Source organism: Candoia aspera, chromosome 4, assembly GCF_035149785.1.
Source record: "Candoia aspera isolate rCanAsp1 chromosome 4, rCanAsp1.hap2, whole genome shotgun sequence".
Lineage (NCBI taxonomy): Eukaryota > Metazoa > Chordata > Lepidosauria > Squamata > Boidae > Candoia > Candoia aspera.
The window spans coordinates 73,206,798-73,232,418 of NC_086156.1; the positions used below are offsets into that span (position 1 = coordinate 73,206,798).

A 25,621-nucleotide genomic window follows, 5' to 3' on the forward strand; every position below is an offset into this window, starting at 1 on the left:
CTGCAATCAAGAGGAATGTTACATTTTTTCAAGCTGGTAATTTGCATTTCAGCTATCTGTTCTCCAGTGTTTACATCAAAGCTGATAAAACTCAATAAAGCTTTCTTTAATGTTAAATGTACCAGAATCTTTGTTGTGAACTACAAATCGGAATATCAATATATGTTGTTCTTGATGGGAGACATCAGGAGTAGCATCACACATGATAGAATAATAAATAGCCTTCTCTCTCTGCTAGGATGGCCTTCTGCACCATTTTTACTGCATAGTTCAATAAACCCATTCTGACTCTCCCATGAGATAATGACCCTATGCTCACATTGTTTTTCCCGTTTGAGTTTGGCCAATTGGTCATGAATGATGTTGTCAGAATCAGCTATTAATGGTTCCAAAGAAACAACCATCATGTTGGTCAACTCTTAGATTATAATCTCAGACTAAACCTCCTGGAGCAAGATGTAAAGTTATATAACATCCCATACTTTTTTCAATATTTCTCCCCTTTTGTTAGTATTTGTTTTTGACCCTTACTGTCCACTCAATGTCCACCTGACAATAAACAGTGCAGTTCCTTCTATGCTCTATACTGTTTTAATTTTGTTCCATACCCATCACTTTTTGCCAGCATACTGTGTTGTTTTTGTCTCCCTTCAAAAAATAAGCAACATGAGACAATTAACCGATAAAAACAAGCCAGTCTCTTGGCAACAGTCCTGCATTGGAAATGTTACACTTGAGAAATTCAGGAAACTTATGCCTTATGATCTGTTTTTGATAAATCTTTTGACAGGTTGATACTAGTAATGATATTACCTGTGTATTTTTTGAAAGCATTTAACTGAGCCATGTGACCTACCTAGTATTTTTTCATCAGTTCTCTGCTAGGGACATAATCTTTCGATCAAATCATTTCCATCTTGCTTTTGTTCATCTGCTTTCATTCCCCATTGCCTGAGACAGATTGCAAAAAGGCTTGATCTGATTATAAAATGGGAGCATTGATTATTGCCCTTTAGCTTCTTTCCTTTCATCTCCTTACATCTCTGGTTGCTTAATTTGTATGTATAAGTAGAAAGTGAGAATGAGAAAAATTCTGTGAGGCTTGCTGCCACTGTCCCCGAGAGCATTATATCCCTTGCAATATATCCCTTGTTCTTTGTTCTTCTCCTTTCCCCATGCACACAAGGGACTTTTAGGGAAGCATAAAGCATGGCTCTCAAACAACAATTAACCCCAACTCTAACCCTAAAATAACTGCACTGGCACATCTGTCTAAAAAAGGGGCTTGGGCTGGCCAGCTAACTCATGATTCATAGCATTGCTTCTGCTTCTAATTGGCTCCAGCAAATCTTACACTAGAGACTTTGTAGGTGGGAAATCTCCATATTTATTCTGAAGCGTAACTGAACATAATCTGTCTTCTCTCCTGAAAAAAAGGTTGTCATCTGGGCTGGGACTCCTGGCTCTCCAAGTGCCATTAAAGAGTACCTTTTTTACCCCCAACTCCCCACCCCTCCATACTTGGGCCCTGGTGCAGAAGGAACACGAAGAGTAAAGCTATCTGAGTGGAGTTCTTTTTAATAACAACAACAACAACAACAACAACAACAACAACGATAAACTAGCCAGAGAAAAATGACTAAATGCAGAATCATTAACTTCGGTCCAGAATGTGCTAGTTTTGAAAACTGAGTGCTCTTTTTACCCAATAGACATATACTAAGCACCAGATTATAATCACAATACAAGCTGTTGTATAATATTGAACCAAGCTTTACAAATTAGGTTTGCTGTTGTTTCCTAATAATTTATGGCTATTCGGCCTCCATTTGTTGATTCAATGTACACCTGCTATTCAAAAGGTAGATACAAATATCTACAGATATAGCTATATAAGAATAGAGGAAATTGAAGGGATAGTGTGTCAGAATGTTATTAATGCTCAGGTGGAGTCCATAAAGAAGCATGGAATGAGATACAGTAGAATGCTGATTGCCGGGAATGAACAAATCTCTAGCGCCATTTCCATGCAGGGATACCAGAGGGATGTCCTGGGTAGAGGGAGGGGAAAAAAAAGATTAGGATGGGAGATCTTGGGTAAATCTGTAAATGGTGATAACTTGGAATTACTCTCTCTACCTCTGTTCCAGCAATGACAGGAGACAATCCACTTCCCTGCCATTTTAAAGCATTTACCCCTTTTGAACAATAAAACTAGAATGTTTGAACCAGAGATGGTGCTGACTAACAAGTACCCAACACCATCATATGCATATACGTTCAATTCATGGAACGGTATTGATACTTTTATTCAAATCCCTGTATGTGCTTAAAAAATGAGGTAACAGCCAAGTGCTATGGCAAAATTGTCTACAGCCTGAAGAGGATTGGAGCTGAAAGAAGAAAAGAAATATGCTTGGCTTGGGAAGCTTTGAGAAATTGCAGAAAAAGCCAGCTACATACAGTACATGTGGATTTTAAGATCAGCACCTTAACTTGCAATCTCCATGCTTTTGCAAATATGAATGTATTTGTAAGTGCCTTAATGCTTCCTAAAAGTTTGTTAAACTTTTGCTAAAATTATATAAAACAGGAAGGAGGATCACAGAAAATGTAAATGAGGGCCAGTGCTTCCACAACAATCATTTGTGAATATGACTATAGCCCTTTAAAATAGGAATCTTTACCATTAGTTTCATTTATTCTTGTTTTCCACTACAACCACAAATTCCATCCCACAACAATGGGAGATTTACCTGGTGCGTTCACCACCTGTGAAGACTTCACAGAACGACCCTGCAGCCTAGCAATGCGGCTGCTTGGCAAGTGGGAGGTAGAACTGGAAAGAGAAAATATAGTCTTATTCGTAGCCATGTTTGGAAGCTAGGGGTGATGTTAGTTGAAGTTCAACATATCTAAAAGCACCAGATTCAGAAAAGCCACTCTACTACTTCCCAAGCTGTTTGACGTAGTCCTTCTCCAACAACCAAATAATTTGAGGCCTATTCTTACAAACATTCAGAATATATTTAATCAACTTTTTATGCCCCCAGGGACGAGGTTTTACATGACTTCTTGTTTCTCCATTTTTAGAGTGTTTTAGGAGCTATCCAGGTCCTAGAGCTCAGCACTGTTGCAGGAAGGGATATATATCAGGCTGTGTATGTCTGATATATATCTATATGACAATCTGAGAAGGATGACTGTCATGTACTGTGTCCTGGTAGTCAGTTTAACCCAGCATTTTTCAAACTTGGCAACTATGTGTGGATTTCAACTCGCAGAATTCCCCAGCCAGCATGATAAGGTTGTAAACTGAAATGAACTATACCACTTCAGGCTGGTGCAAGGAGGATGTCATTTTTGACGTCCATGGAAAAAACTCATCCCTGTAAGTTTACAAAAAACAGTTTCTGTTTCCTGATAAAGGTATTGCCTGCCACCAAGTCTGAAGCCATACAGTCCATTCTACTCCTTGTAAATGTCATTCAGAGAGCAAGTTTGGTGTAGTGGTTAAAGCACCTAAGGCTAGTCCTGTCTTAAGCACAAAGCCAGCTGGGTGATTTGGGGCCAGTCCCTCTCTCTCAGCCCTAGGAAGAAGAAGGCAATAGCAAACTATTTCCGAAAAACCTTGCCCAGAAAACTGTAGGGTCCAGGCAGTTGCCAGGAGTCAACACTGACTCAAAGGCACCCCTCCCCACAAAAAGTCACCCAGGCATAATTTCCATGTTAACCAAACTTCTCTCAAGGCTGAGAATGCCTTTACTTTGTGGTGTGCCTCCTCTTCTGTAATGATGCTTTGGAGGCCAAGGATGATGCCCTTGGGATGGAGGATCCTTTCATAGTAAACACAGGCATGGAGGCCCTGAAATAGATCCGTGAGAGAAGGTAAATAATACAGGTGGATCCCTGTTAAAGAAACCTGGTTTCCGGGAAGCATAGCATAACAATCAGAATTCATCAAAAAGGAAAGATGAACATATTTTAAAGAACTAGAATATACTACTGACATAATTTTAGAAAACTGACAAGGATGAAGCCTATCTTGGGTGAAAAAAATTTGAAAAAAGTATCTCAACTACTCTCAGATATATCAAAGGATTATGAAAGGTGCTTTTCCCACAAAGACTAGTAGCATTTAAACAATATGCTATACTTTCCGTTAAGGATATGCTTTGAATCTACATATTATGCAAATGGTTGTATTTAATCCATATAATGGAAAGGATTTTTAAAAGGAGCTAGATGATCTTCTGGGCTGAGATGCTTTACTGAGAGCACCAGGAACCAAATCAACAGTTACATGCATGCCAGATTATATGCTGTACCCTTCAAAGAGTTTACAGAGTTGTGCCACAAAGCTAATGTGGAAAACGAATGGGAACCTGTGTGGCTCATGTAGAAGTTTAAGCACCTCACAAACTTACTGATCTCTATAGCAAATTACACTCCCCACCTGCTAGGCAAGCTGTTGACTGGTGGCGGGAGCAAGTTTGTTGGAAGTGTCACTGTTATCCAGAATCTTTTACCTTTCAACAGCTTTAGGTGAGGTATGATCATAATTTACAAAGGGAAGGTGTGACTATGTTAGTTTGGGATGCGTTGAGAGCAGTGGGATGTCTGGCGCCATCCCCACTCAACACTGGTTCCAGCCATACTAACTGCCTGATTCCCAAACCAATTTATCACTACAAAACAAAACAAAAACACAAAGCCTGCCTATTCTTGTCTGGACATAAAACAAGGCAAAAAGTTATTTGTAGACTTCATATAATGAAGAGATCCCCAATTACTCAAAGATTGCTCACCCTTTCAACAGAGCCTAAGAAGACACTGTTGATTAGGAAGTGACCAATATTCTAGACTGCCATCTGAATATTACTCAGGATACTGCACAAGTCATCTGAGTCTTTGGTCAATGTATCACCACCACAAAACCTAGCAGATGTTGCTAAAAATGAACTATAACTGCTTGGTGGAGCACTCTGAACTGCACAGAAGCCTTTTTTGGGTCCACAGCTGGAGAACAGACTGCCCACCCCTATTAGAGGCCACTGGAATCCAAGAACTGCTGGGTTAAATTTCTGCAAATAAGATCACTAGAAGCAGCTGCATTTCTGAAGGTCCTACCTGGGTATAAGAGGCACCCCCTGATGGTTGGAGACATGTTGGACACTTTCCCAAGCAGGACATTCCAGAGTATTGAGCTTCAAGGCTGGGGGACAGGGTTCCTCAAAGAGGTCAAAAGTTGTGTTCAAGCTTCGTGGAGGAGAGCAATTCTGAATGGTTGAGGGAGCCAGGGGCAGGCGACTCTTAGTAACTGTTGATGGGCAATATAATGGAGTATGATGATCAACTGGTCTGGGAGATTTTGCTTTCACTACAAGAGGGGTGCTGGTACAGTCCACTTGGGTGAAATCAGACCATTCCTTCAGAGAACCCAGTTTCTGGGATGAGAGGCAAGCCTTCCGCCGGCGCTTTGCATGCCCCCTTTGGCTAGATGGAGTGCTTCTTTCAGACTGTGATGCCTTCCTCCTCTTATTTGTGGAGTAGTGGGGGGTCTTCAAGGCAGCATGTGGAATCAGCTGAGCCTCTGGTTCAGCAGGCTGAATTCCAGGATTGGCCTTAGGACCGGCACACTTGGTTGCAGGAAGAGAGGCTGGGAGGACAGCTGTGACAGAGAAACAAACAGTAACAAACATTGCTGGCATTCAGGATACCTGAACTGCCCTGCCCTTTCAATATTCCCAACCTCCTCTGAATTTGACCGAAAGAATCACCATGATCTATAAACTGTTGCACATCCAGTTCTTCATCTTGCCCATCCAAAGCAGAAATGTTCAGGGCTCCATGGGATTCTTGATGAAGTAAGGAAGCCAGCTCTTCAATCTGTACTATCATTTCAGGAGTGAGGAGGTTGGTGGCTTTCAACCAACTGTACAGCCTTTTGGCTACAAGCAGAGTAGCTACTACAAGCCTGAAATAAAACAGGACTATGAGGTTTGCAACTGGAGAGATAGCATTTTTTAAAGTGTCAAAGTCTAAATGAAGTAATGCAATGGAATGGACTGGGCTGGTCTGTTTCCTTTTAACCCCTGGAACAAGGCAGGGTTTGAGAAATGTGGAAATGTCTGCCATGTTTATTTGACTCCAATATGTGTTCGCATGTATAAAAACGGTAGGCTAAAACAAAACCAGTTGCTCACCCCTCATTTTGAACTGAAAGATGTCAACTCACCTCTCCAGCTGTTGTTTGTCCATGCCCTGCAATTGAGTTTTCAGTTTTTCCTGATGTTTAGTTGGCTTTGAAAACTTTGGGCAACAGCATTCAGATTTTCTTCTGGAGTCCTGAATTTATCCAAGAAAAAATGGAGGGTACAAGATTATAGGATCTATATTATATATGAACTGTAACTGTTATTTACAAGTTCTCAGAGACCAATTGGCTGAGCTGCTGTGATGTCATACAGTGTCCATTAAATACTGAAGAGGAAGGAAAGCTCACTAGATGCTGATCAGGGATCCACAAATCCATTTGCCATTTCAAAAGTGAATGTTCATAACTCTCTGGCAAAAAAAAAAAAAAAATCACCCTGCGGCATACCTCCTTTCTTATCTGTTTTGCAGTTTATAAAAAGTAAAAAAAAAAAAAAGCCACAAACCTTCTTTTTCTATTTTTTTTTTACCTTTTCCAAAACACATCTCAGATTAAGAACCACGATCTTCTTTTGAGATTTCTGATGGGCACAGAGAGCTCGAGAAAAAGGCAGAAGGCTTATTTCATTTGCACTCATGAAGAAAGTAAGAAATCTTTGCCAATTTTATTTTTCCCCAATGTTATCGTGAGAAATGCCTGTGCATGCCAAAGAGGTCTCAGCACACATAGAAACTGGCTTGGAATATTTGTGGATCTATGGTGCTGACAAACATTGCAATACAGGTTTTGTGAGGAAAATAAGTCAATTTGGCTGGGAAAAAGTACATCTTTATGAAAGGGAAGAAAAGAAAACTTTGTAGTGCTGGCAATGAAAAAGTCTAAAACGTGTTTTGTTGCCACCATGGTTATGTCAGGGGGGAAAAGTTAGAAGCAAGGGCCAGAAAGCCAGGAAAAAACTTCATTCAGTGATTGGGGTCACAAAATGGGCTGAATTTTCTTTAACAGAATACAATTGTTCTGTTAACATCATATGCTATGCACAAATAAATCATAATTGTTTAACACAATACTTGGTTCATTCAACAGCTAAGAAGTGGCTGGGTTTCTATAAGATGCTGATTAATACATTAAGCCAAATGAACCTAGTCTAGCGTATCTTGAAGAGAAGTAGGGGTTTTGTTGTTGTTGTTGTTGTTGTTGCTGAGATAATGACAGCTGGTCAGGATCAAAACTAGAAGTGAAGAGTGCCAGCTTTTTCTTTCTTTTTGCTGCCCATTTCTCTCTTTCTCTCTCTCTTCTCCGCACCCCGCCCCGCCCCACTACTCTTGTCAGGTGCCTAAAATGATTCTCTGTGGAGGGATTTTGAAAGTAGGTCAAGGGCCACATTTGACCTCAGGTTTGAAGAAAAGGAATAATATTGATGGAAGCAACTGGAAAAGCAAATAAGCTCAAGGTACATAAGCTCAAGGAGACCAAACTGTGATGAATCCTACTTCCTTTCACTAAACAAAATGGCCACAGTCTACCTACAGGTCTCTACTATTTGTACTCACTATAATATGGTAATTTTATTTTATCCCTTAAATACTCTGTGAGGCAGGTTTGTGAAACAAGGACTTTAGCAGCTGCACTCAACTGAAACAATTGATAGCCCAACTTAGCCAAGGAACAAAACACTTCATTGCGATGAATGCTATAAGCTCAATTTCTATGGCCTCTCATTGGTACTCACTGTCTCTCCTTTCATGAGAAATGCAGAAACCTAATTAAATTCAGAATTCCAGATTTTCCTTCCATGTGAATTAACTTGAGTTCTCACCTCTTCAGGGTGAGGAATCAAGGAGCAATTACTGCTGGGTGTTAGCTTAGAAATGTTCATAGGATTCAGTTACACACCAGGCACACAGAAATCTGCTTAGATGAAAGACAAATTTATTGCTGAGTGACTCTCTCACACAGACCTTGAGAGAAACTATCTATATGCAGGACCACCTCTGACTTAGACTCCTCTCACAGTCTCTTGTGCTCTTACCTCCTTGGTGCAGCTTTTTCCTGCACAATTCTGTTTCCAAAGTTGCGAGGGTGCCATGGCTGCAAAATCATCCTTTTGCAACACTGCATAATCCAGAGCAGTCTCCTTTGGTCTATGCCCAATGCAAGGATGAAAAATTATTTAGTACCAACATGAACAGAATCAGAAACACATTAAGCCCATTCCCCTCTTCAATGCACAAATTTGTTCAGCTTGGTTTGCTAATGAAATATGGGCCCAAATCTATTAACGCAGTGTGAAATAACAGTATATATTTTAATGGGGGGGTCCCTCAATCTATTAAACAAAATTTCTATTCACTACTACACTGTCCTAACATTTTATTACTTAATATTTCTACAGCAATGCAGTTTTCAAAGCACTTCCTATACACTATCTTTACAAAGTGCTGAAAATACCTTTATAAGGTTAGTCAAAATTGCTATCCGCATATTGCAGAGGGGGCAGATAGAAGAAATGGGGCAAAATCTAAGAGGCAATGGCTGGCCAAAGGCCTCTGGAACATAACATGGCAGAAGAACATGCAAACTTAAAATTTCTTCCTTTATAGTTTCAGCTTCTTATATACTATTGCTTCTCTATCTCCTTCCACTCCCACCTTGGGCAGTATTAAGCTATTTATTTGTACTTCTTTCTTTATGCCAAAAAACCAGGTAGTTAACTACGGAATATCTGAATGATATCACTCTCAAATTAGATTTCACAATACTTAGAATCATGGAGAACATTTTTTAAAAATAGCTTTCATCGCTATGGAGGGAATGTAAGGATCTGTCCTTGAATAGGAAAAGGATATCTGGTGCTTTTTAAGAAAGAGGGAGAAAGCTAAGAGAAGGCCATTCCAGGCATGATTCAAATGCCCTGACTTGAACTCAGAAGATATAAAGACGACATTCACACACACAGAAGAGGTAGCATCCACTGAGACATTGCCCAACTGCTGCCTTTTCTCCCCTTAGAAGCAATAGACCCACCTGGAGAGCTCTGTCTGCTCAGGGCTACAAGGAGCCAGAGCAGGGCAGGGCTTAAGCTCTGGGATTTTTTCTTCATAAGCTCGGAGCCTCCCTCTTAAGTCTGCCACCTGAGAGGAACAAAATAGGATGCTCATTTTGGGTGCAGCTAGCGTTCCCTAAGTCAAAGAACAGGGTCCACATTACAAACATGTTGCCCTGACTGAAATAACCCTGTGTGACAAAGGTTGGAGGAGAAACTTTGTTCTCAGTGTCTTCTCTTCCCTAAGCAAAACCCAGTTGAGAGCTGAAGGTAGCTGGCAATTCAGGCATTAGCTTGGAGGCCAGCAACAAGAATCATCAAGTAGTCTACCAGGCCGGATAGCCTTGTGCCGATGCTGACTACAGCACATACTGCTAGAACTTTACCGTGACAGAAAGACTGCATCTGTACTGTGCACTGCCAACCTGCCCCACAATGAGCAGAATCCTGTACCTCAAAAAGGCTTCTTCAAAAGTACAGGGAACATTTGCCTTATTAGGATAGTATGCCCTATGCTGCTTAGCAACAGCTCTCCAAAGGATTTGCAGACAGGGATCTTTCTCAGCCCTGCCTGGAGATGCTAGGTGTGGATTACCAAGGAACATTTTTCCAAACAATCAATATGCCCAGGATTTCAGACAGGTGTATCAACAGCCAAGATTGCTTAAATGTGCATTGGGTCAGCCAATCTAAACAGAATATTGGATTTTATTCAATTGTATGGAACTCTTGCCCGTCCTTGGCTTCTCACCCAAATGAAAACCCTTTTGGCTTGAGACATAATGTCAGGGCCCCTTACCTCTGCCTTTAGTTGCTCACAGATAGCTGCATATTGGCTGCTAGAGTGGTTCAGGCTCACCACATTAGGTTTTATCTGTATACCAGGACAAAGAACAGAAAGCAAAAAATGTTTATCATAAGGACTGCAAGAAGGCTTAGACCCAGTGATACTACTGTATCACAGTCTGGAACCTCAACCTACAGTTTCAAGGAAATAGAAAAAGTTGTAGAATAGTAGGGAACCATAAATATATCAGCAAGCCAAATATGCCAGACTGTAGGTCACCCATTGCCTATGTTTCCAGAGTTGACCTAATGAATTTCAATATATTGGGGAAAGAACAGAACCTATTAAATATAAAGCCCTACATGAGAAATAAGATTCATTAGATTCTCACAGAATTTGTCCAGCATGTATCCAAGAAAATTGAAGAATGACAAATGCCAACAGAATACAATTTCTCTCATTTTTGGTACGAAAAGAGTATCAAATATTTATACCATCTTCAGCCATGAGGACTAAACCAGATAAGAAAGCTGAGATTCTGAAGTCTGTAGCAGTACCAGTTTCTGTCAATACACAATAAAAAATATTCTGTACATCAAGATGGACAGTACTGAAAAGAATGTGGGAACAGATGGACCCTTGACCTCATCCAGTAGTTTCTCCTGGGAGAAGAAGTAAAGTAGTGATGTAGAACCGTCTGTATTGCACAATGGCAGAAAACTATGGGACAAAATCTAGGCCCCAAATGCCATTACTTTCATATCAATAAACACAGATTATTGTGTGTTTATTACAATAAACACCAACAGAAAAAAAAATGCAGTAGTGCTTATATAGTGAGAAAAGAATCAATATATATTGGTAAGGATTAAAATTTTAAAAAGGAAAAGAAAACAGGGAAAAATTAGTTAAAGAAAAAAGATCCACATAATATCAATATAGAATTAATTCAATACTTAAGGTTAACATTAAATCTAGACCATATAGAAACATATTGTTTCATCTTATGTTTAGAACATAAAGGCTTTTCAAAAATTTTGTAACAGGCTAATATCCTGAATCCATTCCTTGGTATCAGGAGGAGGTTATACGTAAATCATCAGAACACAATCTCTCAACATCTTTAAAATAACCATTATAAACCAACTGATTTAAGGATTGTGTTCCTTGTTTGGCCCAGGCATTCCAACATAACACCTTTCCTGCTGTGTTTAGATTTGGTCTGTTAACTGCTTACCTGTTAAGAACCAAATATGTTGACCAGCTTTCAGGGCTGGAAATGGAATTCCTGTTTAATACACTTGCACCCTAAAACTTGCTAAGATTTCAGAAAGGTTATTAACTTGCTCTCTTAGGCCCCACAATGGTAATACTCAGAAAAGTTCATAAGAATATAGGTGTCAAAAGCCCAATGGTACAGTTGGGAATCTAGGTTAAAGGTAGAGAGCAAGTTCAACTTGCCTAAGATATTTGAGGGCATTTGGCCTACTGTATTTTTTTTTCACTAGTTTGTCTATCTGTGTAAAATACCTGATAGGAGTTAACACTGGAATCCCTCTTAAGATATGCATTAATCCTAATGTGATATTCATTTTAATTACATTAATTGTACCTCAAGTTTTTGCCATCGAGTTACATCTACTGAAATTGCATCTATATATTCAGACAAATTTAGTTCAATGTATTGTGATATGTTTCTAGAAAAATATAAACTCAATTATTTTACGGAGTCTGTATAAATTGTAAATCCTAATCCCTTACAGTATAGGTTTCTAGCCCTCATGACTCTAGAATAAAGCTTCGAAATGTATAGGGAATGCCCAGTGGATTTTCTGATTTCTGAAGCAGAATTACTGGTGGCTAAAGAGAGGAAATGTTTTAGACACATCCATAGGGGGGTTTTTTTGCCTACAACTGTAGAATTATGGGAAATAATAACCAATATTACCTGAGGTCCATAAGTTCAACATTTCAGTTACTCAGAGTTTCTCAAGAACTCAAAGCAGTTACACTGAAGGACATATTAACATGGGCAAGACATCCATCCAGAGGCAAAAATAAAAAATAACTGCCATGCTAATGGTCCATTAAGCCATAAATGCAATTTTTGGTACCTACTAAAAGTTTGATTTCTTTAGCCCGGTTGGCATACTTGAGGGTGTTGTATGTGTCCTCATAGGAAAGCGTGGAGGGACTAATAGCTGCAATCATGATGGTCCGACAGTTTCCACCAATAGAATCCTTTAGGAGGCGTGTTAGCTTGCTGTCCCGGTATGGAATGTGGGGTTTTTTACTCTGTGGACCAACAAAATAATTAATTTACAATTTAGTTTCTATAAGGAAACAACTATTTCATATAATTCTTCTGCCATTACAAAGGCAACTCCTCTGGATATTCCTATTGGGACTAAGGGCCACTGAACACCCAGACTGTATACCTGAAGAAATATGCGTAGCACTGTTTACTTTAGAAGACAGATATGTCATTCTGGAGGAGAAAAATGCTTCCTAGGGTTAAAGCTTAGGATTCTTGCCCTGTTTTATCAATTTATAAGACAGGAAACTACCCAAGGACTACAAACGGTATCTTAGTAACATTATTTCATAAAAGCAGATTGTACACATTCCCCAAAGAATGTAGCTGTTGCACATTTATACATATATTAAGGAGAATGTGAATTTAGTGATGAAAACACTGGACGCGTATCTGTATGAAGGACATATGGCAAGCAGATGGTTAAAAAAAATAAAAATGATGGCTGTGATGTTGTGATCAGAGATCCACTTGTTTTTTTGAACATCATACGTGTTAATGCGCATAAAAAACAGGCAAAGCTTCGATTGTACCATCACGGTCGCCATCTTGACTGTTTTGACTATTCCCTGCAGACAGCCCTACTTGCTACATCTATTTAATGTCAGGCCCAGTGCAAGAACAAGATAGATGCTTTCCTGTGTTGCCCCCACCCAACAGTTCCACTGTTCAGAAAATAAGGTTTGTATTTTAAAAAATGTTTTAAAGATTGAAAAAGCTAATTTGAAGTGTATTGATATACTTATTCCAGTATCTTTTAATTTGGTAAAGTATTTACTGTTGAAAAGATGTTCAACAGAATGTCTATATCTCTTCTAATTGTTGCTTCTCCTGTCAGATCATTACTTCGATATATCCTTCCAGTTGTGTGCCTCTATGCACCATCTGCTTCTCACTGAGTCTGAAAATTTGCACTTTTTTTTTCTTTTTAGCCTTAGATATTTTCATTTTTACCTATTTTACTTGCATTTTACTGCTGGCTTTATGGCCATAATAAAGGTTTGATCTGATTTGAGAGAGAATAATTAGGTAGTAAATTTCCAGCTAAAAAGACAGAGCAGAAGAGGGTCCCTATACTTTAAACCCATCAGACAAAGTAGCAGCAGCTGAGGAATAAGAAATAATTTACCTTGGCATCTGCCAGGCCATTAATAACATTGATGAGAGCCAGTAGGGATCGGTTGATGTTGGCACCCTCACGGAGTCGCTCTCCTTTGGTGTTGGCAGCAGAGGCACGCTCAGAGCCAGCCAAATCAACCAGGCTCATCTTTGCCACTAGCTGATCCTGATGCATGCCCACCACACGATCTTGCTGCTTCACACAGATCTGCAAAGAATGCAGTTTGGTATGGATACCAGAGTGCTGGGTTGTCTAAATGGCAGACTAGCCTCAAGAGAGGTCTGTCTCTTCAAATTGTATTGAATCACTAACTTAATGCATTGCTATAATGCCTTTCCTCATTTTTGCTCTGATCTGTCCTTCCTCTTTCCTTTACTCTCTTATACATTTTGTACCATTCAGTTCTGCAGAAATTATTCTCTGTGTAATGGACGTGTTCATTGCTAGTAATAAAGATATTGCCTAACTGTGGATTTTGTGGCTTGTTCTAGGTTTGCTATTTTCTATTCAGGGGCCATTCCAATATCAGACTGTCACAGAAAAACACTAGGTAGGTGACAAGTATTTCTCATATTTCTGTACTCTAAAGCCAACCTTTTTGGAAAGAGGAAGTGGATCACAGTCTCAATTTCTAAAAAATGTGCGCCTCTGCTTCAGAAGACGGCAAAAACACTATAAAAAAATCAGAGATGCTCCATCATTTTCAAGCACAACCAATCAATGTAGTTACCTTTGTCATTAGCTGAGAGGAAAGTAGATATTCACTATCCTACGTTTGGCTAATCAAATACTGAGTCTCATAAAATAAGCAAAGGTTATACATAAAAAAAATAAATCTCCTCCTCTGTCTCAGTAGAGAGAGAAGGGAGAAGAGGTACATCATTAAGAATTCATCTAATCCAGCACTCTATTTCCAACAACAGCCAGTTTGATGCCTCCAAGAATTCACATGCTGGCAGAAGATCTTACAGTAATAATGTTCTTGCAGGAGAAAACATGTGATTGATGAATTAATGATACTCATGAAGAAATATTTTCTTCCTAATTACAATGTCTCAAAAGAAGCTCTTAAGCAATTCTGATGAACTCTGCTGTACTTACCTGGAAGATTGCATGAGATCGTGAGGAGGTGGCGTTAATGTCTGTGGGGTGCTGTGTACGGTTCAGATTTCCTTGCCTCAGCATCTCTAGGACCTGCATAGCAGATTTTGGCTAAAGGGATAGAGGGGAAGAAAGATTTGGTAAGACATGCTTTGCAGCTGCAACCTCTAGGAAGAGACTTCCTATTCATTTTACCACTACAGAAGGATGTATAGAGATATCTTTCTGGAAGAAGCTGATGGACTTCCTTACATGTCTGATACATGGCAAGAGTCAGAGTAGCTCTGATTCCATTTTGTTGTGTGCTGTACAGCAAGCTGTATAATCCTGCAACTTGTCATTCGAAGGATAAGAACCAAGGAGCATCAAAAACTTACTCATGGGAAGACTTAATAGCTTAACCAATGAGGGTTTAAGAAAAGCCAAATCTGCAGTAACTGGACTTCTGACTTTATTATGCAGCACCAAAATCCACATGTAAGTGGCACAGTAAAAAATTATAGCAACACCTAGTCTGGCCCTCTCTGGTTAGCCATGAAGACATTAACATTAAGTCCACCTCTAGCTCCCTCCCTTTTCTCTGCCCATCCCTATTAACAAACCACTTCTTCAAAGTTTTGCTTATCTCCCTCCTTTCTTCAGCTTTGCTTACCTACTCCTCTACTTCCATCTGATTCTGTCTGGTCCTCTTCTCATGACCATTCCTTAACCACATCTTCCCAAGTTCTATGTCAATGCGGAATGAAGCTCTCTGAGCAAGCACCAAATCACTATGGTCTGTATAGCAATCTACATAGAGCTGAGGCTATATAAACATTGTATGATTGAGGATAGCCATTCACTCATGAAGTCCATAAGTCATCCTTGAAGTCTATCCAGAATTGTCCTCCTTGCAAGCTGACTAACTTACTTACCTGATGAACTGAAAGACCTTGCACCAAAACTCCCTTTTCTGGGTCTTCCCGGATGGCTAGTGGACCTTTTGGTTCCAAAAGATCATGAATCTGCTCATTGTATACCTAAAAGCAAAAGTCAGGCATCAGTCTATTTCATTTTTTTTTTAAAAAAGCTGAGTGCTCTCAGATGTCTGGAAGTCCAGATTTGCAGTAGAGGCCAAGGGCATGACCTCTTCTAGCTCCAGAGAAACAGAAACTTGCCAATTACTCTTTCAGCCAATCATGCTTCTTAAACCCAGGAAAAAATAAAGTAGGTGATCAGTGTTTGGGGAATCTAGATAGTTGATGTGAGCACTGAGTAAAATGAAACAACTTTTTCATGTTTTATTTCAGGCAGGCACCTAAAAATCTGGAGCTGATTATTTATTGAGGAAAAAGTACATGACCATATTCTGACAAATTTCTGTTTATATGTTGACACTGCAAACTCAGAACTGAGTGTTTTCAATGGGCATCTTATATAAAGGAATTCTATTCTAAATTTTGTCTATTAGCCCAGCAGCCAAATTTATTTTTATTTTCTCAAACTTTTCCTCAAATAGGCTATGAGCCCTAATAGGTTTTGACTAAAAATGAGTGCTTCCAATTTTAGCATGTGCTTAGAATGCAATCCTTTAATTGGATTTACTCATAGGTTTGCATAGGGACGCGGTGGCGCTACGGGTTAAACCGCTGAGCTGTCGATCGGAAGGTCGGCGGTTCGAAACTGCGTGGCGGGGTGAGCTCCCGTTGCTCGTCCCAGCTCCTGCTCACCTAGCAGTTCGAAAACATGCAAATGTGAGTAGATCAATAGGTACCGCTTCGGCGGGAAGGTAACGGCGTTCCGAGTCGTCATGCTGGCCACATGACCCGGAAGTGTCTATGACAACGCCGGCTCCAAGGCTTAGAAACAGATGAGCACCGCCCCCTAGAGTCGGATTCGACTGGACTTTACGTCAAATTGCATAGGATTATAGCTTTAACTGTGCAGAGAGGTATAAAAACATGTTAGCCTCTGAATTAGAAGCACACACAAATAAAGAGGGCCAGTTTTCAAAACCTGGCTGTCTCTCCCTTCCATGAGCAATCTCTACAAAAAAGTTATATACTTGTCAGAGTTAATTACATTTACTACAGAACAGCACAAAGACTGAAACTAGTAGAGCTGTTTAATTAATCTAATCATTGCCTTGAGTAGATGGTTAGAAAAGGATCACCAGATAGCCAGACAGCTACATTTAACATACATATATAATTTTAATTGATGTAGTTAGAAAAATTTCCGTTGGTAAGCCCCTCCTTGAAAAAAGGCATTTCCCTTTGCATTGGTGGAAGAATTTCTACTCATACAGGACAATGGCCCCTAGTTTCCACCAATCACTCCTATATATTGTAGCCCTTTGGGCTGTATGCCATATTATCCTGATGGTCCCTCAGCTCAATTTTCTTGGGCAAGGTGGGGGTGAATCATTCTGCATAAACAGGTATTCTTTTTTCTGATGTTACCCCATGGTAGATTTGTACCATAGAAAGTATGTCTTTAGCCTTCATATGGTTTGTAGGTATATAAAAATTTAAATGAAAGGTTTTATCACCCCAAATTCATACAATTAAATAATTTTAAATGAATTATTCTAGTAGCTGTCCTAGAAAAAAAGACAACAGTTAAAACGTGGCAGAGATGACAAGTAAAGTATTTTCACTGCCCTGACATCATGCACATTTTTATATGGCATGAACTCTCATCCTGCAAGTTTGCAGCATCTTCAGGAAATATCTATAGTTTAGCATGCTATGATGACACCCTACCCCGCACCCCCCATTTCTTCAAGAACTTGTTCATCCTTGACATTTCCAACACTGAGCTTAGTTACCACCAGCATCACAGATACAATACTGCTGCAACACTTATATCTACCCATTGACCATTTCCCCAATAAAAGCAATGCCTGTCATGTTCCCCATTGCAAGGCATAAGTGCATCACAATGGGGAACATGCACATCAGGAAAGAGGAAGGGACAACCATTGTCCCATCAACCACACACATAATCCCTTAAGCACACATAATCCAAAACCCATCAATGCATAATAGAAGAGCAACTCAAACAGGACATGGAAACCATCAATGGATCGGGGGAACTCCCACCCATTACCCCGGGGGACGCACCTGCACCGGACGGAGGCAAGGAAACAAAGAGAAGGCATCGGAGATAGCCCGGAAAGCCCATCAGAGAGCGATACCGGTGCTAAGCACCATCTGGACCCGGCTTTGGGACAATGGGGGTAGAGGAGAGCAAGGTCCACCAGTAAAGTATAAACGGGGCACCCTGCCACCACACCCCCATTCCCGTCTTTTTTCCCCGTATGCATTCTACCTCAATAAACTCAGAAATCCTTAGACCCTCTAAGTGAGTCCGTGTCTTATTTGAGGTAAGGGCTACCCTGACATAAAGACGGGAATCCAAAAAATTTTTTTTACCACTAGCACCAATCCAGCTTCGTACTGTGAGGGAACCGGCTAGTGATGGCAGAATCCAACCCACGACGCGGCGGCGACCCGGCGACCAGCAACGGAACACCCGTCCCCACGAACGGAAGATGCCCGAGGCCCTGGCGGCGCGAGGTCCACGAAAGCTTGGGATCGGGTTCGGAGGGAGGTTGGCGAATGCTACCAGGGAGTCCCAAGGAGCGTGGATGACTGTCGACGAGGCGGAGGACTCCTCGCCCGGATCGCCCAGAGCCCCGAGGAAACCGCGGGACATCCCCTCCTCCACGGCGTCGGGAACCGAGGGAGAGCGGCGTGGCAACCGCCCCAGGAAAAGCTCGAGGACAGCAGCGAGGCTGAGCGCGCTCGAAGAGAAGCTGGAGACGGTGCAGCAGCTGCTCCTGTGGTTAGCAGAGGCGCAAGAATCCAACGACCGGGGAGCAGAGGAGCCAGGCACCAGGAGCCCAACATCCCTCACCCCCACCTCGTAGACGCGCCAGCCGGAGAGACGGAGGAGAGGTCCGGAGGATGACACAGCGCCAGGCAGAGTCCGATTCCAGGAACCCGCCAGATGGGCCGCCTCCCCCCCTCCCACCCCGACGGCGAGACGGATGGATCGCAGCAGGAGCCGGCATGAGAGCGCACCAACGCCACCCAAACCCCGATGGAGGGAATCCCCACATCGAACCCTGGAAGCCCCGATTGACCAAAGCACATCGCAACGCCCAGATGCGGCTTGGAGCCCACGAAGAGCGGCGATTAAAGGCTTCGGTATTAAGTTCGATGGGGACCCCACAAAACTTTCCTTTTTTCTTACCAATGCAAGAAACTACATGGAAGAGTGGGGTCCCTACTTCCGGACAGAAAAGGGCAAAGTGAATGCCCTAGCCATAAAACTAAAAGGACGGGCCGCTGACTGGTACGTCCAGTTATGCCAGTCAGGTGCCCCGGAACTAGATGACTGCAATGAGTTCCTCTGGGCAATAGAACTATACTTCAGGGACCCCCTCGAAAGGGAAAGGGCAAAAAGGACTTTAAAAACCCTTAAACAGGGGCAGCGCTCCATGGCAGATTATGCCATGGAGTTCCAAGCCCTGGCCGGTAAGGTCGAAGTGTGGTCCCAATCCACCCTCATTGAGCGGTTCAAGGAGGGACTGAACCTGAACGTACTCAGGTGGGCACTCTGCAGAAATAACCCCCACACCCTGGTGGAGTGGATCCGGTTGGCAGGGGAGGCAGGGGAGGCAGAGGACACCCAGGACACCTTCCTCCATGCAAAGAAGGAAGCGCAGCAAGCAGAGGCGGCGAGAGGACCCCACACAGCTGCAGGACTGGCGAAGTCGAGACCCCAGCCTTGGAAGGAAGAAAGGGACTGACGGTTCGCCAAGGGTCAGTGCCTTAGGTGCGGGAAGGAGGATCACAAGGCGGCGGCCTGCCCAAAAGCGAAGGCGAGGGACAGCACGTGGAAGGCACCAACCAAGCCAACCCCAGCACCCTGGAAAATGCCAGTCGCGACGGGAGAAGCCGCACCGAAGATCTCCCCTTACTTCACCGACAAAGAGGACACCGACAACGAGGAGCCGGCGGAAAACACCAGCCACCTGCCCTAAAGAGCGCCAGAGGACAGGTGGACAGCAACAAGAGGCGCAACGACTTTGGGGTGAGTGAGAATTGTCCCACCCTATATGTAAAAGTCACCCTAACCCACGGTGAAAGGATGAAAAAAGTTTGGGCACTGATCGACTCCGGCTGTTCAAAGTGCCTTATGCACCCGGACCTGGCGGCCGCGCTAAACCTCCGCTGCTATCCACTTCAGCACCATATCGTGTTCACTCAGTTGGATGGATCAGCAGTAGGAGGGGGCGGTCACCCAGTACACAGACAAAGTCGCGCTGCAGCTCGGCAGCCACAAGGAAAGACTGGCGTTCATCGTGGCACCGGTGGGCCAACCCCTAATTATCCTAGGGATCCCATGGCTGGTGCAACGCAACCCATCAATAAACTGGGCAACCAGAGAAATCAAGTTCTCAGACGGGCGCTATCAAGCACCCACAGGGGATCGGGTTCCCCATGCTGCAACGGGGAGGGCGACAACGACCTCAATGCATATGGAGGCAACGACCCTGGAGGGCCTGCCAGCCAGATATGCCGAATTCACAGACGTATTTGGTGAAAAGGAGGCTGACAAACTCCCACCCCATAGGAAAACAGACTGCACCATTGAACTGGTCCCTGGCGTACCCCTACCTAAACCCAAAATCTATGCAATGACCCAGAAGGAGCTGGCAGCATTAAGGGAGTTTGTCGATAAAAATCTAGCGCGGGGTTTCATTGAGCCCGCAAACTCACCAGTGGGAGCCCCAGTGCTCTTTCGTGAAAAGAAGGACGGGTCTCTTAGATTATGTACCGATTACCGCGGTTTGAACGCTGCGTCCATTTCCAATAAATATCCCCTGCCCCTCATAAAAGACATTCTTGCCCACCTGGCAAAGGGCAAGATATTCTCAAAACTGGACTTGAGGGAAGCCTACTTCCGGATACGAATACGGGAGGGGGAGGAATGGAAGACGGCTTTCAACTGCCCGCTGGGGTCGTTTCAATATAAAGTCTTACCATTCGGGTTGGCAGGGGCACCGGGAGTGTTCATGCAGTTAATTAATGAGGACTTGCACGACCACCTATTTAAGGGGGTGCTTGTTTACCTTGATGTCCTAATATATTCAGAAACAAAACAAGAGCACGAACGCTTAATAAAGGAAGTGCTCAGGAAACTTCGCAAGGCAGAGCTATTCGCCAAGCTCTCCAAGTGCGAGTTTCATAAGGATCAAATAGATTACCTGGGCTATAGAATCTCGGCAAGGGGAATCGAAATGGACCCAAGCAAGGTCCAAGCCATACTGGTGTGGGAGCGCCCACGCACAAGACAACTCCAAAGTTTCCTCGGTTTCACAAATCTCTATAGGGGTTTCATCCAGGGGCTAGCAGAAATTGTACTGCCCCTAACTAACCTACTCTGGACAAAAGGCCTGGGAGACACGCGGAAATCGCGGAACCCGGGGGCGCTCCTGAACTGGACAGCTGATTGTCAAACGGCTTTTGAACGCCTCAAAAGCCTCTTCACAGCGGAGCCAGTACTGCAACACCCTGACCCCACCAGACCCTTCGTCGTGCAAGTCTATGCATCCGACTTCTCCATTGGGGCACTCCTGCTTCAGCGGGATTTTGACAATCAGCTGAAGCCCTGCGCGTACCTTTCCTGCAAGTTCTCCGAAACGGAACGGAGATGGCACGTGTGGGAAAAGGAGGCGTTCGCAGACAAGGCAGCCCTAGAGACATGGAGGCACCTACTAGAAGGGGCCTCCTGCCCCTTCGAGGTCTGGACAGACCATAAAAACCTAGAGGCTCTCAGCACTCCAAAACGCCTCAGTCCCAAGCAAGTGCGCTGGGCGCAGTTCTTCAGCCGGTTTAACTTTAAATTAAAGTTCATACCGGGGAGGAAGAACTTCCTAGCAGACGCTCTCTCCAGACGACCTCAGGATGCCAGCCAGGCATCAGACATTGTGGGAACTGTGTGGACAGACACACAGCTGGGCTGCCCTGCGGTTACGCGCAGCCAAACACGAAACCAACACACACCAGCGCAGACACCCGCGAACGGAGGAAGGCACAGGTCAATTTCACCAAGCTGGCAACAAAGACTCATGCAAGCCCTCGAAAAAGATACTTGGTTACAAAACAACCAAAACAATGTATCTTTTACAAACAATCTAGCCTGGAGACAGAAGAGCCTGTACGTGCCAGAGACATTGCGAGCAGAAGTTTTAAACCGCTCCCATGATGACAAGACGGCCGGACACTTTGGCTTCGTCAAAACGCTACATTTAATTCGGCGACAATTCTGGTGGCCCACCCTGAGAAAAGACGTTAAAGATTATGTCTTGGCTTGCCCCACATGTGCCATGTCCAAATGAAAGGTGGGGAAGCCCCAAGGACGGCTGCAGCAAGTAACAAAGCCCTCCCGCCCCTGGGAGGAAATTTCTATGGACTTCATTGTAGATCTGCCACCCAGCCAAAGAAAAACTGTTATATGGGTGGTAAAAGACTATTTTTCCAAGCAGGCACACTTCATACCCTGCGCATCCATCCCCTCTGCACAACAGCTGGCACGCTTATTCCTTAACCACATCTATAAACTCCACGGCGCCCCCTCCCGTTTGGTGACCGATAGGGGCACACAATTCACCTCCAGGTTTTGGAAAGAATTTTTAAAACTTATTGGCACCAAGCAGGCACTCTCCACAGCTTGGCACCCCCACACAGATGGCTCTACAGAGATTCTCAACTCCACCCTGGAGCAATTTCTACGAGCATTCATCAATTACCAACAGTACAATTGGGTGGACCTGCTACCATTTGCAGAGGTAGCATATAACAATGCAGTGCACCAGAGCATAGGTCACACCCCATTCAAAGTAATTTATGGCAGAGACTTCGTACCAATCCCAGAACTACCCCAACCAGACATCCTGCCCTGTTCCCCAGACGACTGGGCGGCACAACTGGCCACGGTTTGGCCCATCATCCAGATGGCTCTCACAGACGCACAAGCTACATACAAGAGATTCGCTGACAACCACAGGGTGGCGCAACCGAACTACAAAGTGGGAGATAGGGTCTGCCTCTCCACTAAGTTCATCAAGTCCCCACAACCTTCAAAGAAACTGGCACCCAAATTCATTGGACCGTTCCCCATCACAGAAATTATCAACCCAGTCACCTTCAAGCTGGAACTACCCCACAATTTGCGGCGCATACACCCAGTGTTCCACTGCGCCCTGCTGAAACCAGCCACCCCTTCCAAATGGCACAATGAACCCCCCCACCCACCCATCATGATAGATGGACAACAACACTTTGAAATAAAAGAGGTACTGGACTCAAGGAGACTAAGGGGCACCCTGCAGTACCTTGTCAAATGGAGACGTTTTTCCCACCCGGAGTGGGTCCAAGCACAACACGTGTCAGCAAAACAACTGGTCAAAAGCTTCCATGAAACATATCCAGAGAAACCGGCACCGTAGAGTTCTCTTAGGGGGGCAGCATGTCATGTTCCCCGTTGCAAGGCATAAGTGCATCACAACGGGGAACATGCACATCAGGAAAGAGGAAGGGATAACCATTGTCCCATCAACCACACACATAATCCCTTAAGCACACATAATCCAAAACCCATCAACGCATAATAGAAGAGCAACTCAAACAGGACATGGAAACCATCAACGGATCGGGGGAACTCCCACCCATTACCCCGGGGGACGCACCTGCACCGGATGGAGGCAAGGAAACAGAGAGAAGGCATCGGAGATAGCCCGGAAAGCCCATCAGAGAGCGATACCGGCGCTAAGCACCATCCGGACCTGGCTTTGGGACAATGGGGGGTGGAGGAGAGCAAGGTCCGCCACTAAAGTATCAACGGGGCACCCTGCCACCACACCCCCATTCCTGTCTTTTTTCCCCGTATGCATTCTACCTCAATAAACTCGGAAATCCTTAGACCCTCTAAGTGAGTCCGTGTCTTGAGGTAAGGGCTACCCTGACAATGCCTGAATGAAAACCACATTGGACTAGTAGTTGTATGCAGATGTATGCCACTTGTGCATATCCAGACTTATTAAACCAGAATACAAATTTATGGAACGCATGAAACAGTGCCATTTCTCTAAAATAGATTTTTTTTAAATTGTAAGAAATTAATAGTGATGAACAATACCTCTTGATAGGAGATGAACACCTCACAGAGCTTCTTTTCCTTCCTAACCTCTATTTTCTTAAACAGCTCCTCCATGGTGAGGTACATGATACCAGGTTCCTTCTCTGATCCTAGCATGGTATATGTTTTACCAGCTCCTGTTGCACCATATGCAAATACTGGAAAAGAAGGAAAACAATCCTGCAGAAACATTTCCCAAATATGATCCATATTACCCTAAGATGTCTCAGAATCAAGAGAGGCTAAAACCACTCATGGCCTGAGACCAAAATACTTGAAAGAGCACACAGGAAAGAGCACACTTTCTCCCCTTCAGCCTATTTTCAGCAAACTTTACTTTGCACCCAGCTTAGCAAGGCTTTCCTCTACAGTTGGTCAGATGCCAAGAATCTGGTGCTTCAAGAAATGTGATACTGATTTTGATTATGTGCCATCAAATAATTTTCAATTCCTAGTGATCACTGAGAGTTTGGCAGTATTGTTGGACATAATTCTATGTCAGCTTCAGCAAAAAAAGAAAAGAAAGGCTTTTACGGGTCATGGCCTTTAAAATTGTCTGTTTACAAGAAATGACTGTGTAGCAAATCAATTCATTTTTAGTTGCTCAGGTTAACAGTGTTAACATTTCCTATGGAACACACCATGTTGACTATTGTACATCACAACTTTTAAATAAAAAATAGTATTGTATGGGTAGAATACTGCTTCATAATTGCCATTCAGAAAACACAACCCAGTGCCATATCCTCTGGTGAGGGCAGCCTAATGGTTGCGCTAACACCAGATTCCACTCACTTTCTCTCTCTGACACACACACACACAAAACTTGCATTTACTAGGTCAAATTGAGAGGCTGTAGAGACAGTATATCAAAGCACAGACTTGTAAAAACACAAATTTTAACTACTCATATACAATATGTTCTTACAAACTTTGTCTGTACAGTAATGGATAATCTCTAACAGCTTATAGGCAATTATTTTCATCTGAGGTAATTAGGTAAACCACTGTTGAAAAAATTAACTTACATAGTTATAAACCACTGTACATTTACAATATCTAACAGTAAGTCCACAGTATGGCTTATTCCTGAGGAAACATTCACTGCATTATGTAGCAAATGTACAAATTTTCAGCATCTACCTGGAGATGGAAGAAATACAGCATCACTATGCCTATGACCTCTTGGCCAGCACGGCCTCCAAGAAAGTACAGGGAGTTAGTTACAAGCTTTTGCTCAGTATTGAGAAGAGGCTAGATGGAGAACTGGCTGATATTTTCAATATTAAAATGAAACCTGCCTGACATTGTATTTTTATTTATTAGATTTATATCCCACCTGTGATAGGTTAAAATCCCCATTTCCAGGTAGCAAGGCCAGGGCACCAGGCTGGCCCAATCTGATATGATTAGTGGAGGCTTGAAATTTAGTTTGATGAGTGTCAGCAGAAGGTTATTCCACATTTTTCTTAAATTTATTGTGTCAGGCAATGCTGTCACTTGGAGTGGTCCTGCCATATTGCCAGGCCAGGAAAACACTTCCAGACTCCTTACCAGAGCAATTGTGGCCATTCAGCATACCATCCAGGACTTCTTTGGTTGTATTCTCAAAGACCTCTGCTTGGGTAGCTCTTTTCCCAAATACCTGGTCAAAAACAAACACCATATTCTTGCCCTTCTTCCGGTAGACAGGCTCATGAACTTGGAGGCCCAGCAGGTCTGATTCTTCAGGGTCAAACACTAGCATGCTGTCACTAAGCACCTGCACCGTGCTTTGGCAGTTTCCTTCTTGCTCTTGCGGAATCTGTGGCCGCACTCGGACCACTACTGCCACATTACCTTCTTCAGCTGGTGGTATGAGTACCATCATTAGAGTGCTGTATCAGGGACAAGATGGGAGCATG

The 25,621-nt window shown here is 43.1% G+C and overlaps 1 protein-coding gene across 1 annotated transcript; it reads right to left on the reverse strand.

Moving 5' to 3' along the window:
• Positions 1-1,638: 1,638 nt before the first annotated feature.
• KIF18B (kinesin family member 18B) lies at positions 1,639-25,621 on the reverse strand. The gene is made up of 15 exons (XM_063300541.1): positions 25,272-25,621; positions 23,718-23,875; positions 15,440-15,544; positions 14,526-14,636; positions 13,434-13,631; positions 12,109-12,285; positions 10,003-10,077; positions 9,185-9,291; positions 8,190-8,301; positions 6,239-6,348; positions 5,769-5,977; positions 5,131-5,671; positions 3,767-3,865; positions 2,757-2,839; positions 1,639-2,051 (listed from the first exon to the last, which is right to left on the reverse strand). The coding sequence occupies exons 1-15, from the start codon at positions 25,585-25,587 to the stop codon at positions 2,014-2,016; spliced, it is 2,439 nt and encodes an 812-aa protein (XP_063156611.1). The 5' UTR covers positions 25,588-25,621; the 3' UTR covers positions 1,639-2,013.